The sequence below is a fragment of the Orcinus orca genome, chromosome 11 (assembly GCF_937001465.1).
Source record: "Orcinus orca chromosome 11, mOrcOrc1.1, whole genome shotgun sequence".
In the NCBI taxonomy this organism is placed as follows: Eukaryota; Metazoa; Chordata; class Mammalia; order Artiodactyla; family Delphinidae; genus Orcinus; species Orcinus orca.
In genome coordinates, this window is record NC_064569.1 from 51,492,295 (window position 1) to 51,510,594 (window position 18,300).

Here is an 18,300-nt window from a genome sequence, read left to right on the forward strand (position 1 = left end):
CAGTCCCCTGTGGGCCTTGCTCATCCCCATGACAGGGCTTGTGGTTCCCTCTGACACCCTATCTGGGCAGATCCTTTCTGCCTACCGGATCCTACTCAGTCTGTTCTCCCCTCCCCTCAGGCTCTGTCATCTCAGCCCTCGTTGATGATACCTCTTCCCTACTCCTTCAGTACTTAAGATTGTCAGCAATTGACTTAATGTTCATTACAAATTATTTTATATTGTTTGGTATTTTTTCAAATATGTTAATCTTATCTAGCAACTTCCTTAATGATAAGGGCCTTGTATTACCCTGTATTCCCATAACATCTAATGTAGCGCTGAGAACCCACCTGGTTGCTCAGTGCATACACAGAATTATAGACCATTAGAACTCGAGGCAGTGGTTTTCAAACGTGACTGTGTGTAAGCAGCACGTCAGGAGTGTATTAAAAGGCAGATATTTGGCCCGTGGGTGGTTCTGATGCAAGTGGCTTTGAGCTAACACTTAGACAAACACTAGTTTGAAAGAAGCTTAACAGTCCACTAACCTAATTCTGTCATTTTACAGAGAAGAAACTAAGACGTGGAGAGTGAGCCTCTTGCCATATTCTTAGGTTGTCTAGTGGCAGACCCAGAACTGGAGCCCAAGCTCGACACCTGGCCAAGTGCTTCTCCTCACCACCCAACACAGGGCTTCCACCTTATTGAAAACATGACTTTCTAAAAGCTGAAATCCCTTTTAGAAGAATGAGGAACGTTTTATCTCACCTAAAGTTTAAACATTGCCAGAAGGAATGATAGATATGTTGAGGTACTCCATCTTTGTCCTTCAGGAATTTCCAGTCTTAAGTATTAAGAGATGGGCTTCCCTGGTGGCGCAGTGGTTGAGAGTCCGCCTGCCGTTGCAGGAGACACGGGTTCGTGTCCCGGTACGGGAGGATCCCACATGCTGCGGAGCCGCTGAGCCTGCGCGTCCAGAGCCTGTGCTCCGCAACGGGAGAGGCCACAATAGTGAGAGACCCACGTACCGCAAAAAAAAAAAAAAAAAAAAAAATAGAAAAGAGCACCTCTTCTTTACTCTGCTTTAAGAGAATCCTGGAAGGAAAAATGTAGGCTGTGGCTTGATTGATTAGAATTCTATTTTAACAGCATTTCTCCTGCCGAGGGAAACATCTGGTGAAGATGAATTGAGCCTAATTTTGTACAATTTATGTTTTCATGTTTCTTTTAAAGCATGTCAATAATGAAAAAGAGAAATACAGCTCCTTTTCAGCAGTGCCTAAATATAAATGTCTATTTAAATGTGTGTTGGTAGTTTGGGCAGTAAATAGGCTTGGTTTTCCTTGACATCGTAGAGTATTAAGGAGAGAAACGCTGAATGTCATTTCAAGCACTCTCTTTTCTGTACTCTTAAAAAAAATTAATTCAATGGCTGTGATCCAATTATGGTAGACTTTTAAGTCTGTCAGCAAACCTGAAATGACTCCAGATGAAAAATTTGGACTGCATACAGATCTTTATTTTCGAGCTGAAGAGATGAAAACGTTCTCCCTGTTTGGTCTTCTGTATTTTTTTCAGTTCTAGGGGCCATACGCAAAATAATCTACTGGGTTTTTTCCCCCTGCAAATTGCATTACTCTTTTATTTTACTAGTAATGGCCATTTAAAAAAAAAAACAATGTTAGAAAAAGATGTTGGGAGAATGCTGATGAAATAGTGTATATGGATTTCAGTAAGACTTTTGACAAAGTCTCTCATGAATTCTTTAAGAGTAATATAGAGAAAAGTTAGTTAGATGCTGTTTACTAGATGGGTTTTAGGTGCTTAGGAAAACCTAGCCCGAAGTGGTTGTCAATAATTTACTGTTAGCTGCGGGGAGCTTTCACGTGCCGTGAGGCAGGACCTGCCCTTGGACTGTTCCCTTTTTTGTATCATTGATGAAGTAGAAATTACGTGGATGTGAATGCTTGTCCAGTAGAAGGTTACTGTTTGATTAATTAGTGCTGTCAAAATGAAACCGTCTGCCTTGCAGAATTGTGTGTGCCCGTAACTGCAGGTGTTTCAGCAGTGCCTTTATGATCATCTGTTGGAGATGCGTTAGAGGGAACTCCTGCTTGGGACGGAGGTTGAACTAAATTATGTTTAAATTTCTTTCTAACCCTAAGACCCTATTCATGTACTATACTTTGGCTCTAAGATGATTAGTAAAATTCCTTTCTTGAAATCTGTTACAAATCTCTGATTTACACAGTTGGAAGTCTACAGTTTCTCAGGTATCCTGAGGACTGTGGTGGTGTGTGTGGTGTACCTTCATGGGATAAACATGTCTGCCGACATGTGAGACCTTTAAGTGAGTGAGTATATGCAAAGTACTCTTAGCACATTTGTTTCAGGAACACCGATGTATGCTTTGAAGGGCTGACTAAAAGTAAATTATAGAGAAAGGAAGACCAGGAATAGAGAATGCAGCTCAATGGAGCCAGTGTTCCTTTTGGTCCAGTGTCTTTAGCTGAGTCGCCCTTGAAGGAAGCTTGGTAAGACCCCAGACTGTTTACCCTGGAGCAGGATGGGACAGAGTAGGGGCAAGACGTACTTCCCTTTCTTTCTTTTTTTTCTTTTAATATTTATTGGAGTATAGTTTATTTACAATGTTGTGTTAGTTTCAGGTGTACAGCAAAGTGAATCTGTTATACATATACATATATCCACTCTTTTTTAGATTCTTTTCCCATATAGGCCATTACAGAGTATTGAGTAGAGTTTCCCATGCTATACAGTAGGTCCTTATTAGCCCTTTCTTTTCTTATACACTTCCTTCATGAGGCTGGACAAAGGAGTTTTCTGATAACTTTTAATAAAACTGGCAAAAATAAAACAAGTGAATCTTCAGCTAGACATCCCACTAATTGTCTCCAATGAGGCATCTTACTTTGTAGAGAATTTTGAAATTCCTAGCATTAATAATTTCATCTTTTAAACTTGAATCCAGATGGTGTGGGTTTCTCTTTTATTGAGATATGATTGGCATATAACATTACATTAGTTTCAGATATACAACATAATGATTCGATATTTGTATATATTGTAAAATGATCACAGTAAGTCCCGTCAACACCGATTACCACACACAGTTACAAATTTTTTTTCTTGTGATGAGAACTTTTAAGATCTACTCTCTTAGCAACTTTCAAATACGCAATATAGTATCATTAACTATAGTCACCGTGCTATTCATTGCATGGTATGGGTTTCTTGAAATCTGAACCAGGTTTCTAAATTGTTCAGGAAGAAAAGTCTCATGAGTGAGGGACAGGCTGACTCTTGGCCCAGCAGTGGGACCAACATTTGATGTGTCAGAGACTGATGCTGCTGTACTGAGGCCCAAGCAGAGGTGCCGTGCTCTGGACTTAAAGTTGGGGTGCTGAGGTTTTCACATCTCTCCATTTCCCTCAAAAGGGTATGTGGAGTTGAGACAGGTCACAGGAGCAAGGAGGGAAGAATTCCATACTGGCAGTAAAGCAGGTTCTCGGGCGATGAGCTGCTGGTACACTTTGCGGGATCAAAAAATGTGAGAGTGTACTCTGACCATGTTATTAATGAAATTACATGAAGTATTTCAGGCATACAGAATGCATTAAAATAATAAAACTTACACACCTACGACCCAACTTAAATAAAACATTAACAGCACAGGTGAACACCCTCATACCCTTCTCTCTGATCCCGCCACCCCCTCTCCTCTCAGAGGTAACCAGCATCCTGAGTTTCATGCCTTCATTTTTTCAGATGAGAGAGAGGAGGCCTAGAGAGGTTGGGAACCAGCTTAGTCTCACATTCCAGACTAGTGGGAACCACAGGGCGCCTTCTGCTTCTTCCCAGTGGGGAACAGTTCACTGTTAGTAAATTTGTGCTGCTTCTCAGCCTTTTGGGTACACAGATCTTCCTGGACTTCCGATGGGGTTACATCCAGATAAGCCCTTCATACGTTGAAAATGCATTTAATACACCTAACCTACCAAACATCACAGCTCAGCCTGGCCTGCCTTAAACATGCCCAGAACACTTACATTAGCCTAGAGTTGGGCAGAATCATCTGACACGAAGCCTATTTTATGATGAAGAGTTGAATAACTCATGTAATTTATTGCATACTGAACTGCAAGTGAAAAACAGAACGGTTGTCTGGGTCCAGAATGGTTGTAAATGTATTGGTTGTTTCCCCTCGTGATCACGTGGCTGATGGGGAGCTGCCTTGCCCAGCATCACAGGAGAGGACCTATGGCGTATCGTAAACCCAGGAAAAGTTCCAAATTCTAAATTCGAAGAAGGGTTTCTACTGAATGTGTATCACTTTTGCACCTTCGTAAATTGGAAAAATCATTTAAGTTGAACCATTGTAAGTCAGGGACTGTCTGTAATCAAGTATGTGTGAGATAGTACGACTTGGAGATGACTTTTGTGGTCCCAATAAACTGTGTAACTTTGCATAATAAGCAATGGAGAATCAAAGGGAAGGAATTTTAGTCAACACTTCCTTGTTTGGAATCTTGGGATGTTACACTAAGGTATAAGCGGATACCACAGAAGTTTGGGTACAGTCAGATGTGCAGACTGTTAGAATCGAAATTATGGTGGACTGTCCCGGTGGTGGCTCTGAGCTGTGGGGTGAGGCTGCAGTGCTAGGAAGCCCCTTTCAGAGCCCTCCTTTTCCTACCTGTGCAGATATTAGACATCTCCTAAGCCTTCAGGAAAACAGTACTGTTGAAATGAAAAATACCACTTCAAAATATTGTCCTAGAAAAGTGTTATCAGGACATTTGAATGGCTTCCTGGAAGAAATGAAAGTTAATGTGATTAATATACATTTTCTGGTGAATAAGAACCTGAAAGATTGAAGAAATATGTTTGGAGCAGTTAAATTTTCATAAAATTAAGAGAACAAACAAGATGATTTTCCTCCTGCTGGTAGAATGATACATAATCTTAAAATCCTGGAGGAAGCACAGGTGCTTCTCCCAATTTTATTTATAGATTTTTAACAGCCTGTGCTTTACACCCTGTCACTTTTTTTCTTTCTTTTTTTCTTTAAAAATAACAGTTAACAATTTTCACCTAGAACTGATTCACAGACATTTGAAAAGGTGGTATCTTTGGAGAAAGCTTGCAGGTGATCGCAAGATTGTCCTCCGGACATAATTGTATCTGGAAGGCTGACATTTAATGCCTATAACAATCATCAAGCGAAGCTTTGAGAAACGAGTGGTACATATGAAGAAGATTGATGGGTTCACTGCGAAAGAAGTAATAGGGAGCTGGGAATTTCTGAATTAGCCCATCTATCAAATGAGCAAGAGAACGTCAGACTGTACCCATTTGCCCACCCATGTTCACCAGTTGGAGTGCGCAGTCCCAGCTGGGTTGATCTGGGGACTAACTGTTGTTTTATCAGTATTCTTTTGTCTTTCTCTAAAACGATATTGAAGTATATTCTCTCCACCTGCTGTGTAAGGAGCAGTAGCTACCTCTTCACACCCAAATCATAGAACTTTAATGTCTTTGCAGGATTGATAAGAGCTGTTTAAGGCCACCATTTCAGACTTGGCATTTTTGTTCTTGTTTTCCAGACTGTGTACTCTATGGCTCCATTCCCCTTTCCACAGCTGGCAGAGCTGAGGGAAAAATACACCTACAACATTACACCATTCCCAGCCACAATTAAGCCCACCTCAGTTTCTGGGTAAGGTCCTTTTTTTTTTTTCCTTCTTGTTTTCATGATGGAAGACTTAATACCTTAATTTGTTACTAATATTTGTTAAACCCCAGAAATACATTTGAAGTAGTTTGGTGCTTAAAATCTGAATATCTCTTTCCCAAAGGTTTTGATTTAAATTCCAGAGGGAGGTTTTTGAAAGTGTACTTTCCAAAGAAGGTTGGAACATAAACTGAAGGGATATTTAGCAACCCCACAACTTATTTAAAAATATCAAATATTAAAAATCTCAGTAATTAAAAGAGGGTAGAATCAAAAAAGTATAGACAGATGAGCTAGTTTAAAATACTGTGGAGACCAGAAATTAACAAATATGTATACACACACACACACACACACACACACACACACACACACACAGGAATTTAATATATGAAAATGTAAATCAACACTGAAAAGATATACTATTTAGTAAATGGTGCTGGGCCAATGAGACTCAATCTGGAAAGAAATAAAGTTAGAGTCATACTTTACACCATACATCAGGATAAACTCCATAGAGATGAGACAGTTAAATGGAAAAAACTGAAATAATAAGCAGAAGAAAATGTGGAAGGATGTCTTTAGTTCTTTGGAATTGGGAAGGCCTTAATAACTGACTCAAAAAAAACCATAAGGGATAAAAAATTAAGTACTTTAAAAATAATTTTCTGCATGACTAAAACCAAAACAGAGCAAAAGAAAACCTCCATAAGCAGACACAAAAATATTTGTGAAAAAATATTTGTAACTGATTCCTCTCATATATAAAGTTCTTAGAAGTCAATAAGAAAATGATGAAAAATGATGAAAGTATGGGAATCTGAAAAATGATGAAAGTATGGGAATAGGCAGTTTACATAAAAGGCAGCTTCACTTGGACTAAGAGAAATGCAGCTTAAAGCAAGATTGAGATTCTGTTTTTTTCACCTATCAGGTTGACAAAAATTCAAAAGGTTGATGTGCTCTCTGTTGATAAGGCTATAGGGAAACGGGCACTCTTACACTTTGCTCACGAGAGGTTAATTACCATGGGATTTGGGGCAGGCAATTTGACCGTATTTTCCCAAATTACTATTGCATATATCCTTTGACCCAGCAATTCTACCTTTCTGAATTATCCAACAAATATATTTGTACACATGCAAAACTCAGTAGGTATAAGGTTATTTATTGCAGTGTTGTTTATAATAGTTTAATATTGGAAACCACTTGAGTGTGCATCATTTAGCAGCCTGGTTCCATAACATGGGCTACATACATACAATACAGTGCATACATACGAACAATAATGTATACATACGGTACAGTGCAGACATACGAACAATAATGTATACATACGGTACAGTGCAGACATACGAACAATAATGTATACATACAGTACAGTGTAGACATTAAGAAAAGGATGAGGAGGAAGTTCTGTGTGAATATGGTGAGATTTTTTTTTTTAGGTGAATAAAAGCAAGGTGCAGAAGAGTGTACTTATATATAGCATGCTAATACTTATGAAAAAGAGGTGAAAAATGAGACTGTATAGTCATATTTGCTTATTTAACTGATAAGGAAGCCGAAGAACACATCAGAAACTAACAGTGGTCACCTGTGGGGATTAAGTGGGGCAAGAACAGGGTAGAAGTTGGACAGGGATGGGAGATGGACTTTATATATGTGTATAAATTATAAAAATATAATATATAATTATATAAATATATAAATATGTTATAGAAATTATAATCATGTATATACCTTATATATATGTCATTTAAGTCATGTGGCTATATTACTTATTTAAAAATAATACCACTTTTTGGAAAAATATTCCTTTTTCTTTTATGTTTTCCAAGACGACGTGGTAAGGTCAGAGACAGCGATGAAGAGAATGACCCAGATGATGAAGATGCTATTGCTAATGCAGTGGGGTGTCTCGGACCTTTTAGTGGGCTCCTGGCACCTGAACTGCAGAAGTACCAAAAGCAAGTTAAAGGTAAAGAGGTGGCATCTATTAGATACTCACAATGTGTTGGTTCACTATAGCAAGGGTAGTATTATTGTGTCCTATAAATGCCTGTTGTTTCCCGAACTGATTACCACTATTAAAGGTCTTTATTAAAAAAAAAAAAAAAAGGTCTTTATTAAAAGTAACTTCTCTGTTACTTTATCATTTAGGAGGATCTCTCTGTTATGTGTTACATGCATAATACATATTTCTTTTTCTTTATGATTCGTTTTGCCTCCCACTCGTCTGATTTAAGTTTGTGTGCTCAGTTCCTTAGCACCGAGCCTGGCATATAATAGATGCTTACTACATTCTGTTTGAGTTAAATTGAATTCATTATAGACTGGCTTCTTTTCCACTATAGAAGTACTCCCTAAAGCCAAAATATTGTGGTACCTCTACTTGAATTTCAGTGACCAGAAACTCATTATCTCATAAGGCATTCTGCTAATTCCTCTGCTTAGCCCAGCGTTTCTAGTTTTGAAGAGAGAAACTCCACTTACTAGTTCTATTAATAGTTCTTCTCTTCAGAACAAAATAGAACAAGTCTGCTCCCTCTTCTGCTGGATGTCTCCTTTGAATCTTGAGGACAGTCATCACATCCCCCCAAAATTTCTTCATGGTCCAAATTCAGAATTTCTCAAAGATATGTCTTCCAGAACTTTTAAAGTTCTATAAATTCACCTCTAAATGTCCTGCAGTTTGATAGTATCCCCCTTAAAAAGTGGTGCTCTGAATTGAATGTCATGCTATGTTTGTTTTTTTCTTGCAGAAAATAGATTGGACATTACTCGTGTAATGAACTCTTTTGAAGCAGTTCGCGGTTCCCCCACTGTGATCTTTCCTATCTTTGGTGGCAGCTCTTCCTTTATGACATTTATTCTAGTTTGAAGACCATTCTCCGTGCTGAAAGAGGACAGAAACAAAAGATGTCAGGCACCTCTGCATTCTCTTTGCCATCTGCTAGCTTTATACTGCCTTCTCAAAGTCATGGGGCTATTTTCTTGTTTTTGTTCCTCTTGCTTAGAAGGCTTCCTTTTTGTTTGTTTGTTTTGTTGTTGTTGTTTTGGTCGTGGTAGTTTTGAGTATGTTCTGCAAGCCTTAGCTTGTTTTGAGTTTTAACCTGCTTAATGTTCGGTTCATGTCATTTTGTGTGTGTGTTCTTGGTATGCACTCCCCTGTCATCTTTTTTTTTTTTTTTTTTTTTGCGGTACGCGGACCTCTCACTGTTGTGGCCTCTCCCGTGGCGGAGCACAAGCTCCGGACGCGCAGGCTCAGCGGCCATGGCTCACGGGCCCAGCTGCTCCACCGCATGTGGGATCTTCCCAGACCGGGGCACGAACCCGCGTCCCCTGCATCGGCAGGTGGATTCTCAACCACTGCGCCACCAGGGAAGCCCCCCCTGTCATCTTTTTAAATGACTTTAAAAAATCTGAACTCAACAAGAGTTCTGTTGGTTTTGTAATGGTTTCTATCTCCTCTTTAGTTGCCTGAATTTTAGCTTTTGGTTTCTTGCTACGGGATCAATTAGTACTTTAACTCTAATGTTTTTGAATCTGCTTTCTGTCATCTGGGTCTGCGTTCCATTTTTTTCCCCCTGTTATTCTTTCTGTGCAATTATAGGCTCTGGGATGACATGGTCATTTTCTCCTAAATTTCATCCTTAGTCTTTCTTGTTGGTTTTACTTTAGTTAGATTAGAGGTCCTCTTTTAATTTTCTTCTCCTTAGAGAAGTATTTTCAATAAAAAAGAAAGTTTACCAGATGTTCGGTCTTTATCTGAATAACACTTTCAGCAGATGTTAGGATACTTGAAATCCCCTACTAATCTTTTTTTTTAAGCTTGTCCCCAGGCAAGTTTTACATATCGTGTTAGAAAAGCCTAATTTTATCCCCTGTTTACCTGTGTGGCATGGGAGTGTATTTTCACACAGTACTTATTTCTGTTTCTTGGAGGTAATCTCAAATTTATTTAAGGGATAAATCTACGAGTTGTTGGTGTTAACAGGAGCAGAAACCACATCAGACTTAACACACATAGTAGACAGTCAGGAAATGCTTGTTAAATGAATAAAAACATTTCGTTTCTAGTGATACCATGATCTCAAGTCTTGATAATCTTATAGAATGTCTTGCTGTTTTTAACTTAAGAAAAACTCACTTTTAATGACTGACTAAACCCTACAGTGTAAAATGTACTAATTTATAGTTGTGAGTCCTCGTGCAGTTAGTTATGTGGAACCTTGTAAATCCTCATGTGGTTATATGGAAATCTGTACCCTGACTTTAGACAGCTAGAGTTATATTTTTCTAAGGGAATTTTAGAAAATGACAGTGATTTTTTATCTGGAAACAGCGGATCTTATGTCCATATAATGAACAAAGGGGTCATAAAATCAAACAATGAACCCACACAGCTCGTTTCAGACTCACAGTTAGCCTAATAAGAAAATGCAGAAATATTTTCAGGACCAAATAAAAACAAGTACTAGACAAATTCTAGTGTACATGTTTTTTATGGTTCAGAATTTCCTGGAGGTTAAGATCCTACCCCAGGTTATATAGTGTAAGCAATTCCCAGTTAGTCCCGTTCTCCTCCTGTGATAGTGTCTCCTTGTCTCTATTCCTTGGAATATAGAACCAAATGGGGACCAGAATCTGAGATCCAATAACATTGCGGAGCTGAGTCCAGGAGCGATCAACTCCTGCCGAAGTGAATACCATGCAGCTTTTAACAGTATGATGATGGAACGTATGACCACAGATATCAACGCGCTGAAGCAGCAATATTCTCGGATTAAAAAGAAGCAGCAGCAGCAGGTTCATCAGGTGTATATCAGGGCAGGTAATGTACTTCTTTGTTTGAGTCAATTTCAGCTCCGTGTCAACTTGTGAAAGGAAGACCGAGTATTCCCAGGATGTCCTGGGAATTACTGCTCGCTCTGGCTCGGCATCCACCAACACAGCTGGCAGGAGACGATAACATCTTTATCTTCTCACTTTTTATTTTATCTTATCAGGCTCTAAATAAGAGAAAGGTCCCAAGGACCAGGAAATTGATGGTATTCAATACTTCTTTACTCTGTGTGCTTGTGGAGAAGGCTTTACAAATGATTAGAATGTTGCAAAGCCATGCAGTCCTTGGATTTGAGACATTTTGGAGCTATTGCCTCTTAAATTTCAGGCATGTGGAAGTAGAATTTAGTCATCTGTATACTGGTAAATAATATTGCTACCAGTCATTTAGGTAGTAATATAACAGATGTGATCAGAGGAAAAGGAAAAAGCCATTACTGTGCCTGCTAACTGTGGGTTAGCAGTGTCTTGGGAGTCTGCTGAGAAGAACACAATTGTATTGCAGTTGGAAATGCTCTTTTCCAAGGATTGTCAAGCTTCTTTTTTCCTTTAAATTCCCAAAATCCCAATGAACAGTCTGATTTATTGTTTAATATATGCTGATTTGGGAATTGGTTTGTCTTCTTTTAAGCGAAATCCTAATGAAAATGATGCTGATCCAGGATTAACCAAGATGTAAATTTGACATGTTTTTAAGAGGCTTGTGAGCATGTGACTGATCTTGCAAAAAAACTGAATTTACCTTTCACTTGTTGGGGAGGAGTAGGCAACTTCTTAAAGATGCTTACTTTATCCTGAATCATTAAAAAAGCAAACACAAAAGGAACTAACAGCTCTAACACTTTAATTTTCAAAACATTGGCACATACATATCCTCATTTGTCCTTAAACCTATGAGAAAGGCAAGGACAGATATTCTTCTATCCTTTTAAAAAATGAGGAAATGGTAATTCAGGAAGGCTTAGCAACTGAATTACAGGATTCAGTTGTAATTATGTAAGGATTATATATGAGGATTGTATAACTATAGTGAGTGGTCAGGCCAGGGCTAGAACCCCCATGTTCTGATTCTTTATGTAGTTCTTTTCCAACCACTTTCAGAAGCTTTAGGTGAATGGTGAACAATTGCCATTGGGTACTAAATCAGCCCAGTGTCTGTACTCTAGTCAGGGGTCAGCAAACTATGGTCTGTAGGTCAAATTCTGCTCACTGCCTGTTTTTATAAATAAAGTTTTGTTGAAACACAGGCATGCCCATTTGTCTACATATTGTCTATGGCTGCTTTTGCACTACAGTGGCTAAAATATTTATAGTCTGGTCCTTTACAGGAAAAGTTTGCTGACCCCTACTCTAGATCAGGGTTTATGTGGTTATTTTTAGGGAGAGATTGCTGCTCAAGGGCAAAGTTTGAGAGCATTGTTTCTCAAACTTTAGTGTGAATACGGATCACTTGGGGATGTGTCAAGATGAGGAATCTGCTTCAGTAGCTGTGGGTGGGACTGAGATGATGCATTTCCAATAAGCCTCCAGGCGATGCCACTGCTGCTGGGTGGGGATTGCACTTTGAGTAGCTGGGGTTTTAGAGGAGATGGTGTAGGATAGGATCAGCAGCACAGGCGGAGAGATTGAACTTGTGCTAGAGGCAAAAGTCCTCAGCTTCTGAGATTTAAAGGAAGGTGGTAAGGATGGTGGTTGAGGTACCAGCTTCCTAGGTTAGGGAGGACAGGAAGTTAAGGCTTTTCAGTCCTGATAGCTTCTGTTTGTATGAAGAAATTGGAGGAAAAGTTGTTTGCTTGGGAGTAAGTTGAAGGTTGGGTGAGAGCTTAAAGAAAGTAATGAAGATTTGGATCGGCCATCGGAAGCAATGGGAGAGGGAAAGAAAGTTTGTTCAGCGGCATTGCGGACCTAACAAAAATAGGAAGTTATGAATTTAAGGGAAATCAATCCACATGGCTGTGTGATTTCCCCCCACCCGCATCCCCACCCCCAGCAGCTATTAGCAGCTCCTGTTTTGGAAAGGAGAATGTGAATTGTGGATCTAGAGTGGAGTTTTGCCAGGCCTGTGTGATAAAGCCATAGGGATGCCTGGATGTGTGGTTATTGGTGAGGTGTGGTCCAAGGGATCCACCGTGCATCTAGCAGGGTAGGGGTGTAATTGAGCTGAGGAGACGGTGAGAGGTTATGAGAAGATTGAGGGATCAAGGAACGGAAATCTTTATGGTTTAGTACCAAGTATAGTTACATCGAGAGTCTGAGAGCTGGAAGAGTCAAAGAGAGGAATATGAGAGTTAAATATTTTTCACATGAGGCAGAGCCGAGTGATGAGGTTTAGGATGGAACTGGGCAGGTGGAGGATGGGTCAGTCCCCGAGGCAGTAAAGTAACCGAGGGAGGTAAGAGGACATAGAGTGAAGAGGAAACAGGTGTCAAAATTTCAGTGAAGATTGGACTGTGACCAGAGGTAGGTAGATAGGAGCAGTCGAGAAGCACAGACGGGAGTTCAGCCACGTGACCTAGATATCAGGAGGAAGGCTGTTCACACAAAGGCGGCGGGGTCTGCTCTTGATACTTCTGCCTGCAGCTGTCGTCCCTGGGGCCATGAATGTTGAAGCTTCATTGGAAATAGGAGCTCGGTCAGCCGCAGGATGAGGACGGTAATACTGTTAACAGTGCCTTGCAGGAGAACACAGCTTTTGGTGCTTTCCTGTTTTCAATTTGCTTTCAAAGTCAATTGAGGACACAGGAGTGGAAGTAGAGCCAGGCACTGGATAGCTGTGATGTCACTGCATTTTTACCACCTTCTTATCACTTCTCTCATTCTGCTGTCTCTCAATAATATGCAGTGTGTTGTTTTTCTACCTCTCAGAAGCTGACAGCTGGTAATCTATATGGTCATAGTGTTTGACCTATTATTTAAAAAAAAAATCCTCAAAGATTTCCTAGATACAAGACCTCCGAGGTTGCTTCTCAGACACAAGGCTCTCTGTAAAAAACATTAGGGAGGCTGGGCTCTAATTAGTAACAACGGGTCAGAGTCTGTTCCTTTTTGTATCCTCAGCCGCTTGTCTCCTCCTCTTTGAAGAGGAGGGAATCTGTACCCCAGGCTCTAGGATCGAATTCAGTTTCTGCTGCCTTCAGTTACATGACTCTGCCGAGACCTGGGAAATATGTGGGCAGGGTCCGGGCACAACCTGTGTGTGACTCCTGTTCTGTGCTGGATGTCTTTCTCTGTGGTACCTTTCACACGACCTTTCAACATTTCTTTCAGACAAAGGGCCAGTGACCAGCATTCTCCCATCTCAGGTAAACAACTCTCCAGTTATAAACCACCTTCTTTTAGGAAAGAAGATGAAAATGTCAAACAGAGCTGCCAAGAATGCCGTCATCCACATCCCTGGTCACACAGGAGGCAAAGTATCTCCCGTCCCCTATGAAGACCTCAGGACCAAGCTCAATTCTCCATGGCGAACTCACATCCGGGTCCACAAAAAGAACACGGCGAGGACCAAGAGTCAGCTGGGCTGTGGGGACACCGTCGGGCTGATAGACGAGCAGAACGAGGGCTGCAAGACTCACAGTCTGGGGGCAGTGCAGGCATTTTCCTCCGATTGTGCGGGGGCAGCTCAAAGGGAAGGTGGCAGCTCTGACGGCGGCACTGGGAGGACCATCGAAGGGCAGTCTCCAGAGCCACTGTTTGGGGATGCTGATGCCGACGTGTCTGTGGTCCAGGTGAAGTTAGAAGCCTTGGAACTGAACGCAAGGGATGCTGCTGCTGAAACTGATCCCAAGGTGCACCTGCCCTGCCAGCAGCACCTCCCGGAGCCGCCAGACACACCTGGAGGAAACAAGGCCCCTGGCAAGTCTCCCCAAGGCAGCCACCCGAAAACTCCCATCTTTAGCCCCTTTCCCAGCGTCAAGCCACTGCGGAAGTCAGCCACTGCCAGGAATTTGGGATTATATGGTCCTACAGAAAGAACCCCAACCGTGCACTTTCCTTACATGAGCAGGAGCTTCAGCAAGTCCAGCGGTGGAAACAGTAGTACTAAGAAACGGTGACATCTTTCAGCAACTATGTATCCACATTCACCTCTTTACGGTGGCAGAAGGGTTCCAGCTGGATGGCTCCAAGAGAGCTTCAGTTGTCCATTGAAAACGAAGAGATAGGTTCAGAGATGAGCAACGGTTCATAAAAATGGAAACTGGAAATTTTATAATGGGTGCTAGAATAGGGATGTCTTCAGATCATCGAGACAGTGGGTTCTTGTGGCAAAATAAATATTGTGGTTTTAAAGTGTGAAGTTTTCCCAACTTTTCATTGTGAGCTGTTTAGAAAAGACTTTGTATCTAGGCTGTTAACCCCTCTTCCTTCCTTCTGTTCTGAGGGCCTTCAGGGTGCCTGTGACAACCCCCCCCACCCAACCTTCCAGTTCTCTGGGTGTTATTAATACTCAAGCATGCACACACTAGCTTGCTAGAACAGAAACTGTAAAAAGAAAGTAAGTTCCTTAGTTGCAAAGAACTTCCCAATTTCCCTCTTCGTGCCCCCCTGGGGAGAATGTTTGTACGTGTGAGTTTTCCTTCAGTAGTTTCTTTCAGCCGGTCTCAAAACTGGGTTTTATTCTCGTGCTAAAATGCAGGAGAAAAATCTAGATAGCCTTTCTTTCACTTTCTATTTCTACCCGCAAAAGGAAGAAAACCTTTATCTGTTGAAATGTAGCTTGATCATCAGCTGGAAGATCTTATGAAGAGGACACAAATGGGTTATGCCTTAAGCAATTGCTCTCAACAGCTTGCTGACTCCACTGAGCTTTCCTCGAGCTTCGTGTTCGCTTCTTAAGCAGAGTTTTGGTCCTCGTTGGTGGGATGATCCATGGGCTCTATACAGAGCTTGTCTGGCCTCCACCATGCAGCTCATTTACCTATCACTTCTCCACTGCAGATGCGAGGAGCCTCTGCTCAAAAGCCGGAACATGGCACCTGCAACTCTGTTACTTGAATTTTGTGCTTTTTTTAATGGGTGGGAGTACTTTGTTGAGTACTTTCTTACTTGAACACTGCCTTTCCCTGGAGAAGGCCCCAGTGCTTTCTAGCTCTGTCTCGCCCATTCCTCCCCAGAGACAGCACCTGTTATCTCCACCATGCAGATGGGAACTCTGAGCCACACAGAGGTGAAGTAGTACTTCAGATACTCAAGGTAAATACTCCCGATACTCAGTGTGACTCAGCCACATTGCCTCCAGTGCAGTAGGTGGGTTTTATGCTCCGTGTACCCAGGTGCATTGGCTACATAGGTTCTAGAAACCAAGACTGGGAAGCTATTCACTGCACTCCCTCCTGACTCAAAGGACCTTTCTCCAGATGGTACAGAGTCCTGAGATGGCATTTCATAAAACCAGCTTTGACCTTCTTATCCGAAAACATAGTTCATTTAAAAAATGCTTCATGCAGCTGTCATTTTGGCTGGACAAAAGGCTCACTCCTCAATCCCCTTCTCCCACCAACGTTAGAAGATAGACTTGGCATTTTTATCCTCGTTCCCTGGAAGACCTTGGCTAGGCTTGCCGGCATTTTGATGAGGCAGTCAGTATTCATTGGAGCTAATTGGATTGTTAATTCTGAAACCAAAGCTATAGTTTTAGAAAGAGTTTTTACTATGAGAGGCACTAATTTTTATAATAAAACAGAGAATGTGGTTGTGTGGGCTTTTTTGCACAGAAAACACAAGAATGATATATACAATGAGAAAAGTTATCCCTTTTGTGGTATTTTTACCCTCCAAAGAACTGAAGATGGAGAATATGACTAATAAGTTATTGCAGTTTTGGTCTTGCAGGAGAATTCTGTGCCATCTGAAGTTAGCATGCAGCTTCTTAAAAAGCAGCCGCTCCCACAGCCTGTGTCTTGGGAAGGGTGTAGGTGGAGAGTCAGGATTACTTTGCATACCACCCCCAGGACGAGACCCACTGCATTTTCCAAAGTTAGGGCAGTGATACGATTTTCTTCCATCTGCTGAACTTTACATTCCACCTTGTATTCTTTCCTCCTCCCCCTTCCCAAGTGAGTCAGAATAGTCATTTCCCCTTGAGGGATGTCTGACTTGAATAGAGAATTTTTCTTTCCTCTCTTGAGTCAGCTCCCAGCTCCCGGAGGGTCTGGGTCTGGGGAGGTGGTTGAGGCGGTGGAGGGCACTTACTGCAGTTCTTAGGCGTGTACCATCGCTGTCTGCCACCTGTCTTAGGGTTAGTAGCACATGCTGTATCTGTTTCCTGGGGTTGGTCTTCCTGAGAAAAGAATGGATGTGACGGCACACGGCTTGGGATAAGTATTTGTTGAATGAATGAATAAACTACTGAAAGGAAAATAGTCCTTTGAGGTAAAAATGACCTCATCAGGATTTCCAAACCTGACAGATTCCTGTCAAAGCACTCTGTCCTGTTAAAGTGCATGCGTTGTACCATGTAATCACCATGTGTATCGGTCAACTTGTGAGCTTTGCCTACTTTAGAAAATAAAGGATCTGCAGTAGCCTGTAGCACACAGCATGTACGAAGAGACCAGTATGGACTTTTATCTTCTTTGTATTGGACACTGTATGCCAACACCAGTACTTACCAAGTAGCGGTTTCTTCATTTTTAGATATGTCTGTACCCCGTCAGCACTTAGGCCGGAGCCGACTCCTCATGTCTCTGCACCTCGGTTCTCTTACAAAAGCCTCCAGATACTTTAAACCTAGTTTGTAATGTCAACCTATGGGGCTGTAACTGTTTGGAATATTGTATTCCCTTTTTCAGTCTCTCTTGTTCTGAAGAACTGTACTGATTACAAAGATATATGCATAAAGATTCTCATTATTGTAGCTATTGTGACGTTGTTTTTCTGAGCGCCTGCATAGAACGCTGTTGTGACTTTCCCCACCCCCTTCTCTTACCCTGTCAACTTTACCCCACCTTGGTCACGTGAACCAAGAGAACAGCCCAATAAACTCCATCTCCGCCAGTCTAATCACTGGGTTGCTGGGTGGCCTATGACCTGCCAAGAACTTGGCAAAATGGCGAGTTCCCGAATATGAGTAAAAGAGAGTTTATTCAGGAATGTGTGTGTGTGTGTGTGGAAGTATGTGTGTGTATAAAAATAACCTGTGGATCTGTCATTTTTCTTTGTTTTAATAAAATAGAACAATAAGAATGCCATTTAGCTTCCTGGTCTTATGGATTCTAGATAACGGAGAGCCGTGGTCAAGTGTACAGCCTGCCATCTCCCCTCATAAAATCTCCCTTTACTCTTTCTCAGCCACTTTTTTTTTTTTTAACATCTTTATTGGAGTATAATTGCTTTACAATGGTGTGTTAGTTTCTGCCGTATAACAAAGTGAGTCAGCTATACATATACATCTGTTCCCATATCTCTTCCTTCTTGCGTCCCCCTCCCTCCCACCCTCCCTATCCCACCCCTCTAGGTGGTCACAGAGCACCGAGCTGATCTCCCTGTGCTATGCGGCTGCTTCCCACTAGCTATCTGTTTTACATTTGGTAGTGTATATATGTCCATGCCACTCTCTCACTTCGTCCCAGCATACCCTTCCCCCTCCCCGTGTCCTCAGGTCCATTCTCTACGTCTGCGTCTTTATTCCTGTCCTGCCCCTGGGTTCTTCAGACCTTTTTTTTTTTTTTAGATTCCATATATATGTGTCAGCATACGGTATTTGTTTTTTTCTTTCT

At 41.3% G+C, this 18,300-nt stretch overlaps 1 protein-coding gene across 4 annotated transcripts in view; it reads left to right on the forward strand.

The window, feature by feature from the left end:
- The window catches only part of TBC1D30 (TBC1 domain family member 30), an 86,814-nt gene extending 69,042 nt beyond the window's left edge, over window positions 1-17,772 (forward strand). For 2 of the 4 annotated variants that reach the window (XM_033440552.2, XM_004276594.3), the window contains 4 exons: window positions 5,607-5,719; window positions 7,576-7,715; window positions 10,365-10,571; window positions 13,850-17,772. In XM_033440552.2, coding sequence (XP_033296443.1) covers window positions 5,607-5,719; window positions 7,576-7,715; window positions 10,365-10,571; window positions 13,850-14,637 — 1,248 coding nt within the window. In that variant the 3' untranslated portion in view covers window positions 14,638-17,772. The remainder of the gene's footprint in view (window positions 1-5,606; window positions 5,720-7,575; window positions 7,716-10,364; window positions 10,572-13,849) is intronic. The other 2 variants (XM_049693970.1, XM_033440553.2) reach the window with 1 other exon arrangement.
- Window positions 17,773-18,300: the final 528 nt, after the last annotated feature.